We start from the raw sequence: 18,410 nt of genomic DNA, 5'->3' as shown, positions 1-18,410 counted from the left end.
GCTAGTGGTGTTCTGTTATTTTCTTTCTTGGGCCTGTCCTGTAGTAGGTGACTTCTGGGTATTCTTCTGGCTCTGTCAATCTGTTTCTTCACTTCAGCAGGTGGGTATTGTAGTTTTAAGAACGCTTAATAGAGATCTTTTGGTGTTTGTCTTTGGCTGAGGGATTGGAGCAAATGCGGTTGTATTGTAGAGCGTGGCTGTAGACAATGGTTCGTGTGGTGTGATCTGGATGAAAGCTGGAGGCATGTAGGTAAGTATAGTAGTCAGTAGGTTTCTGGTATAGGGTTGTGTTTATGTGACCATTGCTTATTAGCACTGTAGTGTCCAGGAAATGAATCTCTTGTGTGGACTGGTCCAGGCGGAGGCTGATGGTAGGATGAAAATGGTTGAAATCATGGTGGAATTCCTCAAGAGCTTCTTTTCCATGGGTCCAGATGATGAAGATGTCATCAATGTAGTGCAAGTAGAGTAGGGGCATTAGGGGACGAGAGCTGAGGAAGTGTTGTTCTAAGTCAGCCATAAAAATGTTGGCATACTGTGGGGCCATGCGAGTACCCATAACAGTGCTGCTAACTTGAAGGTATACATTGTCCTCAAATGTGAAATAGTTGTAGGTGAGGACAGTCACAAAAAGTTCAGCCACCAGGTTTGCCGTGACGTTATCGGGGATACTGTTCCTGACAGCTTGTAGTCCATCTTTGTGTGGAATGTTGGTGTAGAGAGCTTCTACATCCATAGTGGCCAGGATGGTGTTTTCTGGAAGATCACCGATGAAATGTAGTTTCCTCAGGAAGTCAGTGGTATCTTGAAGATAGCTGGGAGTGCTGGTAGCGTAGGGCCTGAGGAGAGAGTCTACATAGCCAGACAATCCTGCTGTCAGGGTACCAATGCCTGAGATGATGGGGCGTCCAGGATTTCCAGGTTTATGGATCTTGGGTAGCAGACAGAATACCCTTTGTCGGGGTTCTAGGGGTGTGTCCGTGCAGATTTGTTCCTGTGTTTTTTCAGGGAGATTCTTAAGCAAATGGTTTCTTTTATGATACAGTTCTACGGTGACCTGGTATCTTACTTTTGATGTCTCTGACTCAAGGAATATTTTCAACACACCTCTAAACAGCACACTAACCCACAGAAACCTTCCTACCAACACTACAAAAAGAAGGATTCTGCGTGTACCCTCCTGAAAGTTGAAACAACATACTGGACTTCTACATAGAGTGCTTCCGCCAACATGCCCCGGCTGAAATTGTGAAAAAGCAGCATCACTTACCTCATAACCTCAGCCGTGCAGAACACAATGCCATCCACAGCTCAGGAACAACTCTGACATTATAATCAAAAAGGCTGACAAAGGAGGTGCTGTCATCATCATGAATAGGTTGGAATATAAACAAGAGGCTGCTAGGCAGTTCTCTAACACCACATTCTACATGCCATTACCCTTTGATCCCACTGCGGGTTACCAAAAGAAACTACAGCATTTGCTCAAGAAACTCCCTACACCCTGAGCTATTTTCAAACTTTTGAAGCTAAGCCCCCCACCTTTGAGTTATAATTTTTGGTTGTGCCTTCCTCCCCCCAACCCAGACAGGCTGGGTGACCTGCTGAAGTAAGTCAGGGGGTGGAGGTGGCACTCGCTCTCCGAGTACCGCTGGACCCTGCCCACCCAAAATTGAAGTCAAACTACACCTATGCCTGAGCGTCTGGCACCCCAAGCCCACAACCCCAAGTTATGGGGGGGCTCAGAAAGAAAAAGGTTAAGAATCCCTGCTGTAAAGTCATCTGGAAGGGACAAGTGTGAGGGCCCCACTACTGCTCTTCTGGTGAGATGATGATGGCACCACTGGCGGAGGGGTGCGGAAGATTCCACTGGTGTCGGCAACTGCTCCTCTGTCCCTATGTCAGAGCCCATGCCTTGTTCTGAACTCTGTGTCAGTGGTGCGGGGGGTAACTTTTCCAAGGCCTGAGAGGAGTGATGCAAATATGGCACTGGTATCATTGGAAGGTCCCACGGATTCCAAAAGTGCTACTGAGCTGGCCAGTGGCCCTGCTGTCACGCAGCCGCTGCCACCGCAGTGTTGTCCTCCAGAACCCAAGGGGATTGCTGTTTATGTGGCGAAGGGCTGAACTCTTGATCCAACTCATAGAATCATAGAATATCAGGGTTGGAAGGGACCCCAGAAGGTCATCTAGTCCAACCCCCTGCTCAAAGCAGGACCAATTCCCAGTTAAATCATCCCAGCCAGGGCTTTGTCAAGCCTGACCTTAAAAACCTCTAAGGAAGGAGATTCTACCACCTCCCTAGGTAACGCATTCCAGTGTTTCACCACCCTCCTAGTGAAAAAGTTTTTCCTAATCTCCGATCTAAACCTCCCCCACTGCAACTTGAGACCATTACTCCTCGTTCTGTCATCTGCTACCATTGAGAACAGTCTAGAGCCATCCTCTTTAGAACCCCCTTTCAGGTAGTTGAAAGCAGCTATCAAATCCCCCCTCATTCCTCTCTTCTGCAGACTAAACAATCCCAGCTCCCTCAGCCTCTCCTCATAACTCATGTGTTCTAGACCCCTAATCATTTTTGTTGCCCTTTGCTGGACTCTCTCCAATTTATCCACATCCTTCTTGTAGTGTGGGGCCCAAAACTGGACACAGTACTCCAGATGAGGCCTCACCAATGTCGAATAGAGGGGGACAATCACGTCCCTCGATCTGCTCGCTATGCCCCTACTTATACATCCCAAAATGCCATTGGCCTTCTTGGCAAGAAGGGTACACTGTTGACTCATATCCATCCAGCTTCTCATCCACTGTCACCCCTAGGTCCTTTTCCGCAGAACTGCTGCCGAGCCATTCGGTCCCTAGTCTGTAGCGGTGCATTGGATTCTTCCGTCCTAAGTGCAGGACCCTGCACTTATCCTTACTGAACCTCATCAGATTTCTTTTGGCCCAATCCTCCAATTTGTCTAGGTCCTTCTGTATCCTATCCCTCCCCTCCAGCGTATCTACCACTCCTCCCAGTTTAGTATCATCCGCAAATTTGCTGAGAGTGCAATCTACACCATCCTCCAGATCATTTATGAAGATATTGAACAAAACCGGCCCCAGGACCGACCCCTGGGGCACTCCACTTGACACCGGCTGCCAACTAGAAATGGAGCCATTGATCACTACCCGTTGAGCCTGACAATCTAGCCAGCTTTCTACCCACCTTATAGTGCATTCATCTAGCCCATACTTCCCTAACTTGCTGACAAGAATACTGTGGGAGACCGTGTCAAAAGCTTTGCTAAAGTCAAGAAACAATACATCCACTGCTTTCCCTTCATCCACAGAACCAGTAATCTCATCATAAAAGGCGATTAGATTAGTCAGGCATGACCTTCCCTTGGTGAATCCATGCTGGCTGTTCCTGATCACTTTCCCCTCATGCAAGTGCTTCAGGATTGATTCTTTGAGGACCTGCTCCATGATTTTTCCAGGGACTGAGGTGAGGCTGACTGGCCTGTAGTTCCTAGGATCCTCCTTCTTCCCTTTTTTAAAGATTGGCACTACATTAGCCTTTTTCCAGTCATCCGGGACTTCCCCCGTTCGCCACGAGTTTTCAAAGATAATGGCCAATGGCTCTGCAATCACAGCCGCCAATTCCTTCAGCACTCTCGGATGCAACTCGTCCGGCCCCATGGACTTGTGTACGTCCAGCTTTTCTAAATAGTCCCTAACCACCTCTTTCTCCACAGAGGACTGGCCATCTCTTCCCCATTTTGTGATGCCCAGTGCAGCAGTCTGGGAGCTGACCTTGTTAGTGAAGACAGAGGCAAAAAAAGCATTGAGTACATTAGCTTTTTCCACATCCTCTGTCACTAGGTTGCCTCCCTCATTCATTAAGGGGCCCACATTTTCCTTGGCTTTCTTCTTGTTGCCAACATACCTGAAGAAACCCTTCTTGTTACTCTTGACATCTCTTGCTAGCTGCAGCTCCAGACAAGTCTCCCCTCAGTGACCACCTCACATGTCTGCAGCTGACATCAGGGACGGAAGACCAGTGCCTAACAGGTAGTAACCAATGACTTTCCAGAGAGCGGTGCTGGGTTAATGGGGACTGGTGATGTGAAGGTTAAGAGTGATTCTGTACAGGTGGCAACTGGCACGCCAAAGGTCATTTGGGGAAGGAGACTTGCACATACCAAGGTGTTGAGGGAGAAGGAATGGTACTGGGAATGCGGAGTTCAGTGCCTCGAGTAGGCTGGCAATCCGTGCTGCAATGGTGGGGACCGCAAATGTGGAGCCAGTGACCTGGGGTGTATGGCCACGGACCATGGTTGCAGAGCTGGGGATCAAGGTTGCGGAGTCGAGGAACAGTGCCTCTGCTCCGGAGACCAGCAATACGCCTCTGCCCTTTGAGGCGGGCCCATAGCTAGTTTGCCCTTGGATTGGGGATGCAGCATAGGCAGTGCCGGAAGGGCCAAAATATCCCCAGGTGTCGAAGGCACTAACAAGTGCCGAGGTCCCCTGCTGCTCCCAGGAGTCAGAAGCGGATCCCTGGGTGCGCTTAGTAGTTCAGTCAGAGAAGTACCCCCTTGCAGCTCTGGGGTGGGCGGACCTGATAACTTTCCCTTCTGTGCTCGGTGCCAGGGAGCAGCTGCACTGTTTCTTCTGGCTCTTCCTCCTCGCCTCTTCCATTATCTGTGGGGGCACCCAAAGGCTCTGCCCACGGTCAATTGCTCTTCTGAATTTACAACTTATCATCTGACAATTTCATCAGCTCACAAACTTCCTCTATCATCACTATGCTGAAGACTTTAATGCTCCAGTTTTTATGGATAGAAAGAAAGGCAGTAATACAAAAAAATAGGAGGGGGGGGAAAGAGTTCAGAGAAGAGGGTACTGTTGTAGTTGAGTCTGGATACAATGAGGTTTCTGAATGACAGATCTGGCTTTTAGGATGGCTATAAAAGGTTGGAGCTGCCAAGTGGGAAGAAGTGTAGCATTTGATTATGGCATTGATGTGTAGGGCAAAGGAAAGGGAGTGGCAGTCAAAAATAATCCCCCAGGATTGCGGGCCTGTAACTAGGAGGATGACGGCGTTGACAGTGAGAGAAGAAGGGAAATCGAGCAGGTCTAGGAAGAAAAATTCTGTTTTAGCGATATCAGAGCTTAAACAGTTTACTGTGAATTAAGTTGGCTTGCACATAAATTGCTTCATGTTGTTCTCCTTCCCTGTCCACTTGTTTGTCCTTACAGCAATGACCATACTTTCCTCAAATGTTTGGAAAATGCCCAATATGTCCTGGGCGATATCATAAGCTAAATTTGTATTTTTATTATTTTGGATAGTCCCATTACTTTACTGAACAGAGATTTCTTAAATGGAATAAGTATAATAGTTAAAACTAAGTTCCCATTGAAAATTATTAGAGGTTCACTTACCTGATGATCTTGAATTTTCCTGCCCACTACTCTAAATGTATTATTTCCTGTGTGATGATATATATGAACTCTACTGAATCCAGTCGACCCACCAGCTGGTACCCATTTCTTATTGGTATCATCGTAGACCATAACTGCAGCTCGTGCTTGGCAGATGCTCTGTTCACTATTAAGACAAGAAAACAGATATTTAAGGTTAAAAAGTAAAAGCAGAGTTAAGGCAAATGAAAGCGCTACATGTAAACAAAACACACACAAAAATTACCGGGCAAGTTAAGGTAACCCTACAGGAATTTTACCTTTCATCAATGTAGAATTGCTAGCACCATAGCACAGCAATTGTTTCACTTACAGTGTATCATTCTGAAGTAGAGTTCTGCTCACAAAAGGGATGAGCAAAAAGAACCCTATTAATGGTAAAGATGGACCAATATATTTAGCAAAAAAATATAAAGAGTATAATTTAGTTTAAAAAAAAAAAAAGGGAGAAGCATCAGAGAAGGGGGTCAGCTTATGAACGGGTATAGAGAGAGGGAGAGGTGGGACACAGCCTCTCCGCTTCTGGCCAGGCTGCTCTCCCTCCAGCCTCCGAAGCAGCTACAGCTCCGGGGTTGGCAGGCTGTGGCCGCGCCACCCGGCCTGTCAGAGCCATGCCGCCCAGCCTGCCAGAGCAGGCTGCAGCCAGGCCAGGGACATCCTCCCCTGGCCCTCCCCAGATAAGGTGGGAAGGGATGGGGAGAGTGTGGGGGTCCCAGGCTAGGGGTGGGGTTATGGAGGGGGGGTCCACAGGGGTTACTCTCCTGACCCCCAGCTTCTCCCCCCCAAAAAATTTCCCCACCAGTTGCTGTCCCGGCCCCTCAGGGTAAGCAGCTGGCGCACCAGGACACTTTGTTTACTTAGGTTTACCTCCATGTCTGCGGAAACTCAAGGTAAACAAACCATCTCGGCCCGCCAGCGGCTTATCCTGATGGCCTGGGAGCCAAAGTTTGCCAACCCCTGAATTATAGGGTCGGGTTATGAATGGGTCATAAACCGGTTCCTTTATAAGCCGACCCTTCCCAAGATGGATAAGTGAAAATGTTTATGATCGAGTATATACGGTACTTTCCATGCCTTTCTAGGTTGCCTCCACAGCACAATGCAGTGAGTTTTACATTACCAGCAAAGTACATACTGGACTGGCACTTACTCAGCCATTTTCCAACAGATGTGGAGTGAGGGGCTGCAAAGGGGCAAAAAAGCTTTAATTTGCTAAAGTGATGAATGCCACCATATTCTAGTAGTTAAAGCCACTGTTTTAATGTTAGGGATCTGCAGTGAAAATTAAACAATCAGTTTCAGCAATTTGAGAAATGTAGGTGTAAGCATTTAAAAGTAAGTATGCATAATGTCTACTAAATACAACCATGTATTGACAGAAAGGTATAAAAATGAAAACCCAGTATTGGCATATCAAGCTATTTTGTTATCAAAAACGGCTGGCACTGGCAATCAACCTGAAAAAGAAATTATTATTTCTCCCACTTCCCAAAAGGTTGAAACTACTCTGTTATACATTCAACTGGAGAGTAGTTACTTATTTTGCTTCATAATTCTGGCTTTCTGACACATACAAGAGCAAGAAAAATATAAGCTCTGTAGAATTGTTCTTTGATGGTCATGGATTGTTAATGGATATGTTACTATCTACAAACATGAATGTGAAAGTAACAATAACTGGCCAACTATTTTTAACAAGTAAGCATGCATCAATTGCTATAGTTTGGCCACCCCTGCAGTTAATTAAGTTGCTATAAAATCACCTGAGTCACATCTAGGACATCTGAATAGCACAGCATTTAGAACACTCATTTGTAGCCAATATTTACTACTTACATCGACCAGGTATCAATTACTTTTTTAAAACTTAAATTCTAAAGCCTAGTTGGAACTGGTCTCAATATATTAAGGTCTCCAACCAAAGTGAAATAAAAAAGGAGAGTGGGGTACATAGCAGATGAATGCTATTATCAGAGTCATTTCTGGTTTATATGCTTTAGTCTTCATTTTACTGTGGGATTCAATATAGTCGCATCTCTCGGTTAAGCTCAATTAGAGCTTCACTGCTGTGAAGTACATCATACCCTTCCTTTAAAGGATCAGTAGTAAACCAATGCCACAGCATGATGGGAAGCACACTCCTGGGGGAATTCTGTGCCAAAAATTAAAAATTCTGCATGCGATATTTTAAAATTCTGCGTATGTTTCTTGCCAAAATAACACAACGTAATCCCACCAGTTTCAGGTTTTAGAGTAGCAGCCATGTTAGTCTGTATCCGCAAAAAGAAAAGGAGTACTTGTGGCACCTTAGAGACTAACAAATGTACCTTAGCATAAGCTTTCACGAGCTTTTTTCCCACGAAAGCTTATGCTCAAATAAATGCGTTAATCTCTAAGGTGCCACAAGTACTCCTTTTCTTTCCACCAGTTTCAATTATTTTGGTAATTTATTTCAAAATGCCTATCATTTGAATCTGTAACAAACAAAAAAAGATTCAGGAAATGTTTTTTGACAAAGATTCCTTACTAGTTATATTAATAAAGAATTTTGAGTAATATAATACTGAAACATATTTCCCTTCAGAAGCAGTGCAAAGGCTTAGGGAAGTCAGGGGTAACGGAGGAGCTGAGGGAGAAGGAAGTAATTGCTGGGAAGGAGGCTGGGAACAAACCTGAAGTGTTGTTGGGTGTGGGGGATTGGTAGGGAGCCTCCCCCATGAGGGCCCTGGATGCCTTCTAGCCTCTCCCATTCAGTCAGGCACATCTCCCCCCATGTCCCTCCTCCCTTCATCCCCAAATGTCCCCACTCAGCCACCGTTCCTCCCTCATCCCCATGTGTTCCTGAACCCCCACTCCCATTCAGACCCTGGCTTAAAGCTGTCATCCCACTAGCTCTTGTACCTCCCCCCGAGTCTGTTTCCCCACCTATTAGTGCTTCTGAACCACAGTCTATGTGACTCCCCAACAGCCCCATATGCCGCACTCTGTCCCCCCACCCCATATCCCGGGCCTCCTCACGTGGCCCCATGGGTAGAGAACTGAGGAATGCAGCCACTGCCCCTTCCCTATCCACAGCTGACTGTTCCTCCAGTGAATAAAGCTGAAAAAGTTTAATCAAGGCTCTACCCTCCACTAGGGTTTGCTATGTGAAGTCAATTGTACTTGTTCTTTTAAGTTATTTAGTTGATTTTGAAAATCCCATCTTTAGGTACCTAAACATGGGCTCAGGCACCAAACTTTAGGCTCCTATTTTGAAAACTGTCTTCTATGTATAAAAAAAAGTTCATAAAATTGTTAAACTATTGAAACTAACTTTCTGTTGTCAACACTGAAGAAATACAGTTTTAAAATGACAAATTTTACATCACTGAAAGAAAAGATTAAATACACAATTTTAGCTCTTAGAGCTGGAGACACTTATGTACATGCTTGTTAAGCATGAGTAGTCTCACTGAAGTCAGTAAGTCATTAGGACATGTGAGTAATGTACCTGTTGACGTGTTTACACTATCAGGGCCTTAATTTCCATTTTTGTGGTTTTGCCTTTAACAATTTTTACAAATTTCAAATAAAGTACTCTTCCCAACAGTGGGATTTAAAGATAGCTTTTATAATTTAGTTCATTACAAATTTTAATCTTAACTTGTAACAGCACAAATTTTCAAGTTTAGAACAATTGTTTAAATTGCTCCTGCTCTGGATCTGGTGTTGTGTGGTTGGGTAAGGGAAGCCCTTGAAGAAACAAAGGTGTAACCTATACCTTAAATTTTAATAAAAAACAATTTCTGGATTCTCCCTTTTCCGAGAGCTTGGAAACGCAAATCTGCTCTAGAACCTGCTTAAATTTAAAGTTGCATCTCATCTACGGACCAGTTGTACTGTAAGATCTAAAGCTGAAAGCCTTAAGAGGGAGTTGCATGTCAAAGAAATCCATTCAGTTTTTTGTGTTTCATAATTCGTTCTTTTGTCTGTGGATTAAAAAACAAACCTGATGCAAATAAAATAAGAGCTTGTCCCACTGCAGCCCATCTGTTCTTCCTCTGATTTTCCTGTTTTAGTGGCAACCATTTCCACAGCAACAGGCAAATATCAAACAGGTGTAAGATTTCATTGCAGGACAAGCAGAAGAAAGTTTTTACTCAAATATGCATCTTGATGTCAGAGATAACTGACAATTCCATATAATAAAATATTAACCATCATCCTAAAACTTCTGGACTTGATGAAATTGAGCACAGCTGGTCAAAGTATATTTCATACTAAAACTCAAATCAAAATGGAATTGTTAATTCACATTTTAGCTTGTGTTCCATTCCCCTTGTTAATATTAACTTTGGTAAGGGCCTAGTCAGCATTGCTTTTTTTATTGAAGACCGAAGCAAAATAGGCATTAAACCACCTCAGCCTTCTTGGTGTCAGCCATTATTAGCTCTCCTTCCCCACTAAGTAAAGTGACTCCTCACTTAAATCGTCATGGTTAACGTTGTTTGGTTGCTGACCAATTAGAGAACATGCTCGTTTAAAGTTGCACAATGCTCCCTTGTAACATCGTTTGGCAGCTGCCTGCTTTGTCCACTGCTTGCAGGAAGAGCAGCCTGTTGGAGCTAGCTGGTGGGGGCTTGGAACCAGGGTGGACTGGCAGCCCCCTGTTCCCCTAAGTTGCCTGTGTGGCAGCGGCCCAGCAGGCTACCAATTGCCAGCAGTTCAGCTGTCCGTCCCCCCACTGCCATGCACTGTTCCTGCCCTCTGCCCTGGAGCTGCTCCCTGGAGCCTCCTGCTTGCTCTGCAGCAGGGGGAAGAGGGGGCTAATGTGAGAGTGTCCCCCTCCCCCCACTTCTGCCCCCCACTTACTCCATTTCCATGGTGGGAGAGGGAAACATGACAGGGCTCAGGACGGAGGGAACTTCCTGGCAGCAGCTTTTATCTCAACTTGCTGATCTACTTAAAAAGGCAGTGTACTTAGAATGAAGTCAGTATACTTAAAGGGGCAATGCGCATCTCTCTCTCACACATGGTGTCTCTCTCTGTCTGCCACGCTGCCTCTCCTCCCTCCATTCGTGCTGCCTTATAGAGTGTGAGGTTACATTAACAACAATGGGTTAACCCTTGAAGGCTCAAGCTGATTGCTAGTTCATCATTTAGCAGTAACAACAAGGAGTCCGGTGGAATCTTAAAGTCTAACAGATTTATTTAGGCATAAGCTTTCGGGGGTAAAAAACCACTTCTTCAGATGCATTTAGCAGTAAGGCGTTCTCTGGGAAATATCCCACCCTCAGACTTCACCACCTCAACCAAGCTTCACAATCACCGCTGTGTACCAGCATTAAATTGTTTTTATATATACGAGACACACCCACACCCACCCACATCTTTTGTCTGGTGAAAAAAATTTCCCTGGAACCTAACCTCCCCATTTACATGAATCCTTATCAGGAAATTGGATTCGCTTAACTTCGTTTCACATAAAATCACATTTTTCAGAAACAGAACTACAACGTTAAGCAAGGAGTGAATCTACACTTTACTTACTTTCTCTTCTTCCTATTGTATTTATAAGACCTTTCTGATTTTATCCTCTACATGCCCAGGTTGTTCTTTTGTACTTATCCTTAAACTGTCCATGTTTCTGCTTTTTGTAGGATTCCTTTTTTTTTTTTTTTTTGACTTTCAGGACATTGAGGAAATCCTGATGGATAGGGCCCTACCAAATGCAGGGTCCATTTTAATCAATTTAACAGCCAGAGGGTTTTTTAATTGGTCAATTTCACGTCTTCAGCTGTTTACATCTGAAATTTCACGGTGTTGTAACCATGGGGGTCCTGACCTAAAATGTACCCGGAAGTGGCTTTGATCGCCCCTCCTCCCCGAGCTGCCATGCAAGGGAAGGACAAGTCGTGTCTCTCTCTCCAGCCCAGCAGGGACACTCAGCTAGGAGCTCCCTGACTGGGGCGCTTCCAGGAGCAGGGGGATATCAGACCCACCTCCACAAGTCTCCTCCAGCTGCAGGAACCTCCGGTGCTGGACAGGGAGCTTCCTGAAGGAGGGGCAGGCACTCTGAGGTGGGTCAGATCTCCCCCTGAGAGCAAGAGCGACCATGCAGGGGTAGGACAAATCCTTTCCCTCTCAAGCCCAGCTGGGACTTGCAGCTAGGAGACCTCTGACTGGGGCACTCCCAACAGCAAGGGGGAGATCAGATTTCAGGGGGAAGGGCTTATTTCAAGGTCCAGGACACATTTTTCACGGCTGTGAAACTGGTAGGGCCCTCCTGATGGAGCCATAGTGACCCCTTAATAGTCTTTCTACCTTTCCTTCATATCAAGGTAGGTTGCTCTTATGCCTTTTATATTGCCTGTTTCAGAAACTGTCTGCTCTCCTGAATCCTCTTTTCCCTTAGATTTTCTTCCTGTGGGACCTTACCCATGAGATTGTTAAAGTCTGCTTTTTTGAGGTTTACGGGTTTGGACTGGACCGAGAAAGTTGTAAGCATCCCTGTTGTTCACAATAATTCACTGTCATTATAAAAGACAAAAGCATCTTTCAGAGTAGCAGCTGTGGTAGTCTTTATCCTCAAAAAGAAAAGGAGTACTTGTGGCACTTTAGAGACTAACAAATCTATTTGAGCATAAGCTTTTGTGAGCTACAGCTCACTTTATCAGATGCATGCAGTGGAAAATACAGTGGGGAGATTTTATATACACAGAGAACATGAAACAACGGGTGTTACCATACACACTGTAACCAGAGTGATCAGATAAGGTGAGCTATTACCAGCAGGAGACAAAAAAAACTTTTGTAGTGATAATCAAGGTGGGCCATTTCCAGCAGTTGACAATAACGTGAGAGGAACCGGGGGGGGGGGGGGGGGGGGGGGAGAGGAGGAGAACATGGGGAAATAGTTTTACTTTGTGTAATGACACATCCACTCCCAGTCTTTATTCAAGCCTAATGTAATGGTGTCCAGTTTGCAAATTAATTCCAATTCAGCAGTCTCTCGTTGGAGTCTGTTTTTGAAGTTTTTTTGTTGAAGAATTGCCACTCTTAGGTCTGTAATCGAGTGACCAAAGCGATTGAAGTGTTCTCCGACTGGTTTTTGAATGTTATAATTCTTGATGTCTGATGTGTGTTCATTTATTCTTTTATGTAGAGACTGTCCGGTTTGGCCAATGTACATGGCAGAGGGGCACTGCTGGCACAAGGACTGGCCTGTCTCTTAAGATCTGTGAGAGTGATGGGTCGTCCTTCAGAATAGGTTGTAGATCCTTGATGATGTGCTGGAGACTTTTTAGTTGGGGGCTGAAGGTGATGGCTAGTGGCGTCTCTCTCACAGATCTTGGGAGACAGGCCAGTCTTCGCTTAAAGACAGCCCCCCAACCTGAAGCAAATACTCACCAGCAACCACACACCACACAAAAGAACCACTAACCCAGGAACCTATCCTTGCAACAAAGCCTGTTGCCAACTGTGTCCACATATCTATTCAGGGGACATCATCATAGGGCCTAATCACGTCAGCCACACTATCAGAGGCTTGTTCACCTGCACATCTACCAATGTGATATACGCCATTATGTGCCAGCAATGCCCCTCTGCCATGTACACCGTTACACAAAGTAATGCCTTTTCTAAAAGCATCTTTAACTTCCTCTCCAGACGCTCCTACCATCTGTACCCACTTTCCTTTCTGCACAGAATCTCAGATTTTTTCGAAGAGAAAAATCAAGATCCAACACAACCTCCCCACCCTTTCCCATCAGCGACAGGAGTCGGAGTTTGTTTTGGGAAGTTTGTCTGCTCACCGTCTAATCTTCCACTTGCCCAAGTAACCCCATCCCATCTTCTGATCTCCCTTGCCCCTTTCTCAACCTCTTACTCTCCTCCTCCTTCAAAATACAAGGGTGCATTAGTCTCTCCACCCTTGATCCTACTTGCCTCTGCAGCTAACTCTGCTCCTTCTACACACACCATCTCAATCATCCTTCTTCCATTCATCTCCCAAGTTCACTGATTGCACCATCTACAACTGCAATTTGGAGTTCCACTACTCTTATTCTATTCTAGAAACTCTTCCAATCCTGCTTCTGACACTTGCACATCACTGAAACTGCTCTCACTGAAGTCTAACGCACAATTCCTAGCCAAATCCAAGCCAGTACTTCATTCTCATCAAGCTTACATGCTTTTCCATGCGACCCCTTGTGTATCTGCAAAATCACCTCATTAGCTTCCTTCCAACCCCTCCTCTGCTGCCTACAAACAACTTGACAATGGTTAGATATCTGATGTGTGGTGATTGCTGCTTATCATACTGACAAGTGTTGTTTCATAATTACCTTATGCTCCCCCTGATTTTTATTCTCCAGTTGTCTATTGTCTTATACTAAGATTGTAAACTCTTGAGGGTATATGGGTGGTTCTTCTCTTGTGTTTGTACAGCAACAAGCCAATGGAGCCTTGAGCTATGACTGAGGCCCCAACAAGCTATTGTGATACAAATAATAAATTTAGAAACCCCAGAGGTTTTTGAATGCTGAAATTCCTCTGGTAATCTACTACAAAGTACCAGTATTTGGTGTCCATCTTAATTCATGTGTGCAACTAATGCACTTCTGATCCAATACTGGTAGTTTTTTTCTCTTGTTATTTAAAAGTAAGCAAATCGCCAGGGCTTGGCTTACATTACAGACTTATGTCAGTATAACTATGACACTCAGGGATGTGGATTTTCTACACCCCTGAGCAATGCAGTTATACCAACCTAACCCCCAGTGTAGACAGTGCTATATTGACCTCTTAGGGAGGTAGAGTACCTACAACGACGAGAGAAGCTCTCCCATCAGTGTAGACAGCATCTTCATTAAGCACTACAGCTGCATCAGTGCAGCGGCAGTGCTGTTATGTGTAGACAAGCCCAAGAAGGCATAACACAGGGAATTTCTAACGGACAAGCAAGTGGATTGGATAACAAGTTTCTTCCCACCATAAACTTTGATTCTAGGACTTAAGATAATACAACACCTGGATGCTTGTCCTGGCAAATGTATTACTCCCCAGCAGGTTACAAGACAGTTCAGAAAAAACCTACATAGAAAACAGAAATAGGTCAAGGTAATCGCTTTTCCTTGAAATTATTCGGACCTGAAATCATAATTTTGCACCATCGAAGCAAAAAGCACAGCTACACAGGGAGCATAAATGGCAATACTGAGTTGACATAAGGCAAACTCATAAGACCATGTAAACAGAAGCACATATTGACAGAGAAAGTGCTTCACAGATGCTAGGTAAGTGGCAAAGTTGTTGTTTTAAGGAATCTGAACAAAGACTTGACACATTCACCCCACACAATGTGCTCTTCCTTGTTTTCAGAGCCACCTTTTAGGTTCATTCCCCAACCCTATGTCAGGAGACATAAGCCCACACTTCTCCACTCTATAGCACATAATTGGCAGAAGGACTCCACACTGGCAACATGCAAAGCTACAGTTCGTTTATATTTGCATTTCCTTCCTCCACTTTCTGCCATTTTTCTGAAAGGAATACAACACATTAAAGCCCTGTGCTCCAATTTTTTTTTGCAACAGGTTTGCTAAGACAACCCAACTGAAGCACTGTGATGACTAAAAAGGACTTAAGTGGAGAGTCAGCAAATAGACAATGCTAACACCAGAAAAACAGTCTGCCAGATTGACAGGAGACCCAGTATGCTCCCAGAAACAAGCCACAATTACAAATTCAATAGCTTATTTGCCATATGACTAGCAACCATGAAAGTGAAGGTTTAGATGGTTGCTACAGAGTTACTGAAAGCATGTTCTAAATGCTGGCACAGAGTACTAAGAGATTCAGAGAACTATGAAAAAATGCACAGAGCAGGTAAGCAAGAGATGAGATGCACCTGTCTTGTCAGTCAGTACAGCTGTGAGATAAGCCACAAGTACTACTAATTATATCTTAATTAAATTAGTTATAATCCATTCCAAGTTATTACAAGACAAAGACACTTCAATTCAAAAATTCCTCTCAGCGGAAATATTTTGCTCTAAAAAACCAATTACTCGTGTATACTATATTAGAAGAAACAGAATGATTAGCAATTACAAAATCTTACTTAATGTATTAGACTCTCCATTAAAGTTTTAATTTTAATATATAGATTATTGCTTCTTTAAAAATAGTCTACAATCTCATGGTATTTTGTATACTTAATTCTTGGGCGAAATTTCATGAATTTAAAGAACATGGAAGCAGCTCAAATATTTTAAGCTCAATATAAACACGACTATAACCCAGTGTAGTGTGTTCATTAAGGTGTTTTTTTTATTTATTTATTTTTTTTTTACAATCACATCACAATTTATCAGATATAATTCCTTTAAGGGTACTGCCTCCCCGCCCTCCGCGACAATCCCAGATCTTGTGATGAAGTGTGAGCAGCTTCCAGCTCCCACAAATTCCATTGTGACTCCTGCCATTTACTTAACCTCCTCCAATAATCTCCAGCATTCCAACATCTTTCTAACAGCACTGTATTTAGACTTGCAGCCAGAAAAAACAGGGGAAAGGCTGGAAAATCACTCCATCATCAGGAAAAGGCTACTAAGAAGAACAGATAGGCCTGTCACCAGAGCTGATCCGGAGAACAGAAGGGTGTGCTGTCTGACAGGAGCTCAGATACTGGATGTGGATGTGAGGCTGAAGAGGATCCTAGTGGGAGCAGAAAAGAATCCACTAACTGTCCTTCATGTCAGAACAAATGATTTTCGCTGGAACTTATCAAACGAGACTATGGCATGCTGGGGAAAATGCCTAAGGAAATGGAGGCTCAAGTGATCTTGAGTAGGATTCTGCCTGTCCCTAGAGAAGGGGAAAAGGCGGCGACAAGATGACTATCAACGGATGGCTCAGGCAGCAGTTGCTGTAAGAAGGGCTTTGAGATGTTTGACCACTGAGGCATTCATGAACAGAGGACTGTTCTCATGGCATGGACTCCACCCGATTAGGGAGAGAAATAGAATTCTGGGATGGAGGCTGGCACAACTGATTAAAAGAGCTTTAAACTCAGGGAGACAGTTGGGAGATGTTCATGTAATCTGCGTGCCTGATTTTAACATTGAGAGGGAGGAAAATCAAGAAATAAAGGATACAGCAATGGAAAGGAACAGAAGTGGGTAGAAGAATGGACATTAAGAGGAAGGACAGTGCGGATACCAGTCAGATAGGTGATACTGGCAGTAGAATGACTGTATCCAATCGGGCGAGAAATGTGGGGCGAAAACAAGCAGCAACAATTCAGGTGTTTGTACACCAACACAAGGAGCCTGGGTTACAAAATGGAGGAACTAAAACTACTGGTGCAGGACATGAAATCAGGTATTATAGGGATAATAGAAACATGACAGAATAGTAGTCATGACTAAGGCTACGTTTTAGTCACAAGTATTTTTAGTTAAAAAAAAAAGGCCATGACTTTTACTATATACCACTAACTAAAACTTGGGCTGGAGGACCGCGGGTGCTCAGGGGAGCAGGCTGGGGGTGTCACAGGTGCTGGGGGGGGGGGTGTAGCTGGCTTGGAACCCCTGCTGGTGCTGGGGGGGGAGGGGAACGGTGCTTCCTAACTTCCCAAGTAGGCCCCACCTTGGGGTCTGTGGGGATGGATTCTCCAGCACCACAGTGACTATACAGCAGGGGGGCACACTCCTTGCTGATTCAAGCTGATGTAAGGAAAGTTCCTTGGCCTGGGTCCAATTGGGGTCTCATGGCTTTCTCCATAAGGTACTTGCAGAGACAAAGTGCTCACGCTTCTTGGGTACAGCTGGAGAATGACCAGCAAATACTTCACCGAGCCAAGATGTGAGCTTACCCCAGACAGCAGAGGCAGCATTGATGGTCTTCGGTAACCAAGGAGGACAGTGGACAAGAGGCGCAGAGTTTGAAGTCCGAAGTCCTGGGCATAGTTTGGTACCTGAACAGGCACAGAGGGGGTCCACCATATATAGAGCCCTACCAAATTCACAGCCATGAAAAATGCATCATGGACTGTGAAATCTAGCCTCCCCTGTGAAATCTGGTCTTGTATGCACTTTTACCCTATACTATACAGATTTCACAGGGGAGACCTGCACTTCTCAAATTATGGGTCCTGACCCAAAAAGGATTGCAGAAGGGGCTGCTGGCAGGGAGCCCAACTCTGAAGGCAACTCCCCACCAGCAGCAGTGCAGAAGTAAGGGGGGGTGGGGTGTATTACAAGAACCTTGCAAACCCCCTCCACACACACACACACACACCCTCCTTTTTGGGTCAAAACTCCTATAATTACAACATGAAATTTCAGATTTAAAATAGCTGAAATCATGAAATTTGCTATTTTTAAAATCCTATGGCCATGAAATTGACCAAAATGGAGCATGAATTTGGTAGGGCCCTAACCACAGGCTAATCTAAATCTAAGTAGTATTCAAACTAATAAAATCTATTGAAAGCTATTAAAAACTACTAAAACTATGAACCATTTACAACTCAAGTGATATTGCAGAATGACATCAAAACTGTGGACATTAAGGGTTCCAACCCAGACCAAGTGGCAGTGAGAAGGAACTGAAGAGCCCATCAATCCACCCTGTGGGTCACGCATGGTGAGCATGCATGACCCATAGTAAAATAAAATAGGGACCATCACTCAAAGTAGTAGTTTTGGTTAACTCAGACAGTCCTGTGCTGAGAACCTGCTGAATTTCTGTAGCCTTCTGGTCCCAGCTCTAAATGCATACATAGTATTAAATCAAAGCTTGCGAAGACACATATGAGACTTCAAAGACTCTTCAGCAATGCCTGAATCTGCCTAGTAGGTCTCTTAGGGATGCAGTCCCTTCTACCTCCAGGACACCTGTACCCATTCTCAGATCTTGTCAGCACTTGTGTCTAATGGTGTCATAGGGTAATG

At 44.5% G+C, this 18,410-nt stretch overlaps 1 protein-coding gene across 18 annotated transcripts in view; it reads right to left on the bottom strand.

Moving 5' to 3' along the window:
• ENAH (ENAH actin regulator) overlaps positions 1 to 18,410 on the bottom strand; it is a 142,684-nt gene that overhangs the window by 96,747 nt on the left and 27,527 nt on the right. For 17 of the 18 annotated variants that reach the window (XM_073338722.2, XM_073338726.2, XM_073338724.2 and 14 more), the window contains exon 2: positions 5,428 to 5,593. In XM_073338722.2, coding sequence (XP_073194823.2) covers positions 5,428 to 5,593 — 166 coding nt within the window. Of the gene's footprint in view, positions 1 to 5,427; positions 5,594 to 18,410 lie in introns of those variants that run through there. The other variant, XM_073338732.2, reaches the window with a different exon arrangement.

The sequence above is a fragment of the Lepidochelys kempii genome, chromosome 3, assembly GCF_965140285.1.
Source record: "Lepidochelys kempii isolate rLepKem1 chromosome 3, rLepKem1.hap1, whole genome shotgun sequence".
In the NCBI taxonomy this organism is placed as follows: domain Eukaryota; kingdom Metazoa; phylum Chordata; order Testudines; family Cheloniidae; genus Lepidochelys; species Lepidochelys kempii.
Note: the sequence above shows the minus strand (reverse complement) of the source record. Positions and strands in the feature narration are given on the sequence as shown.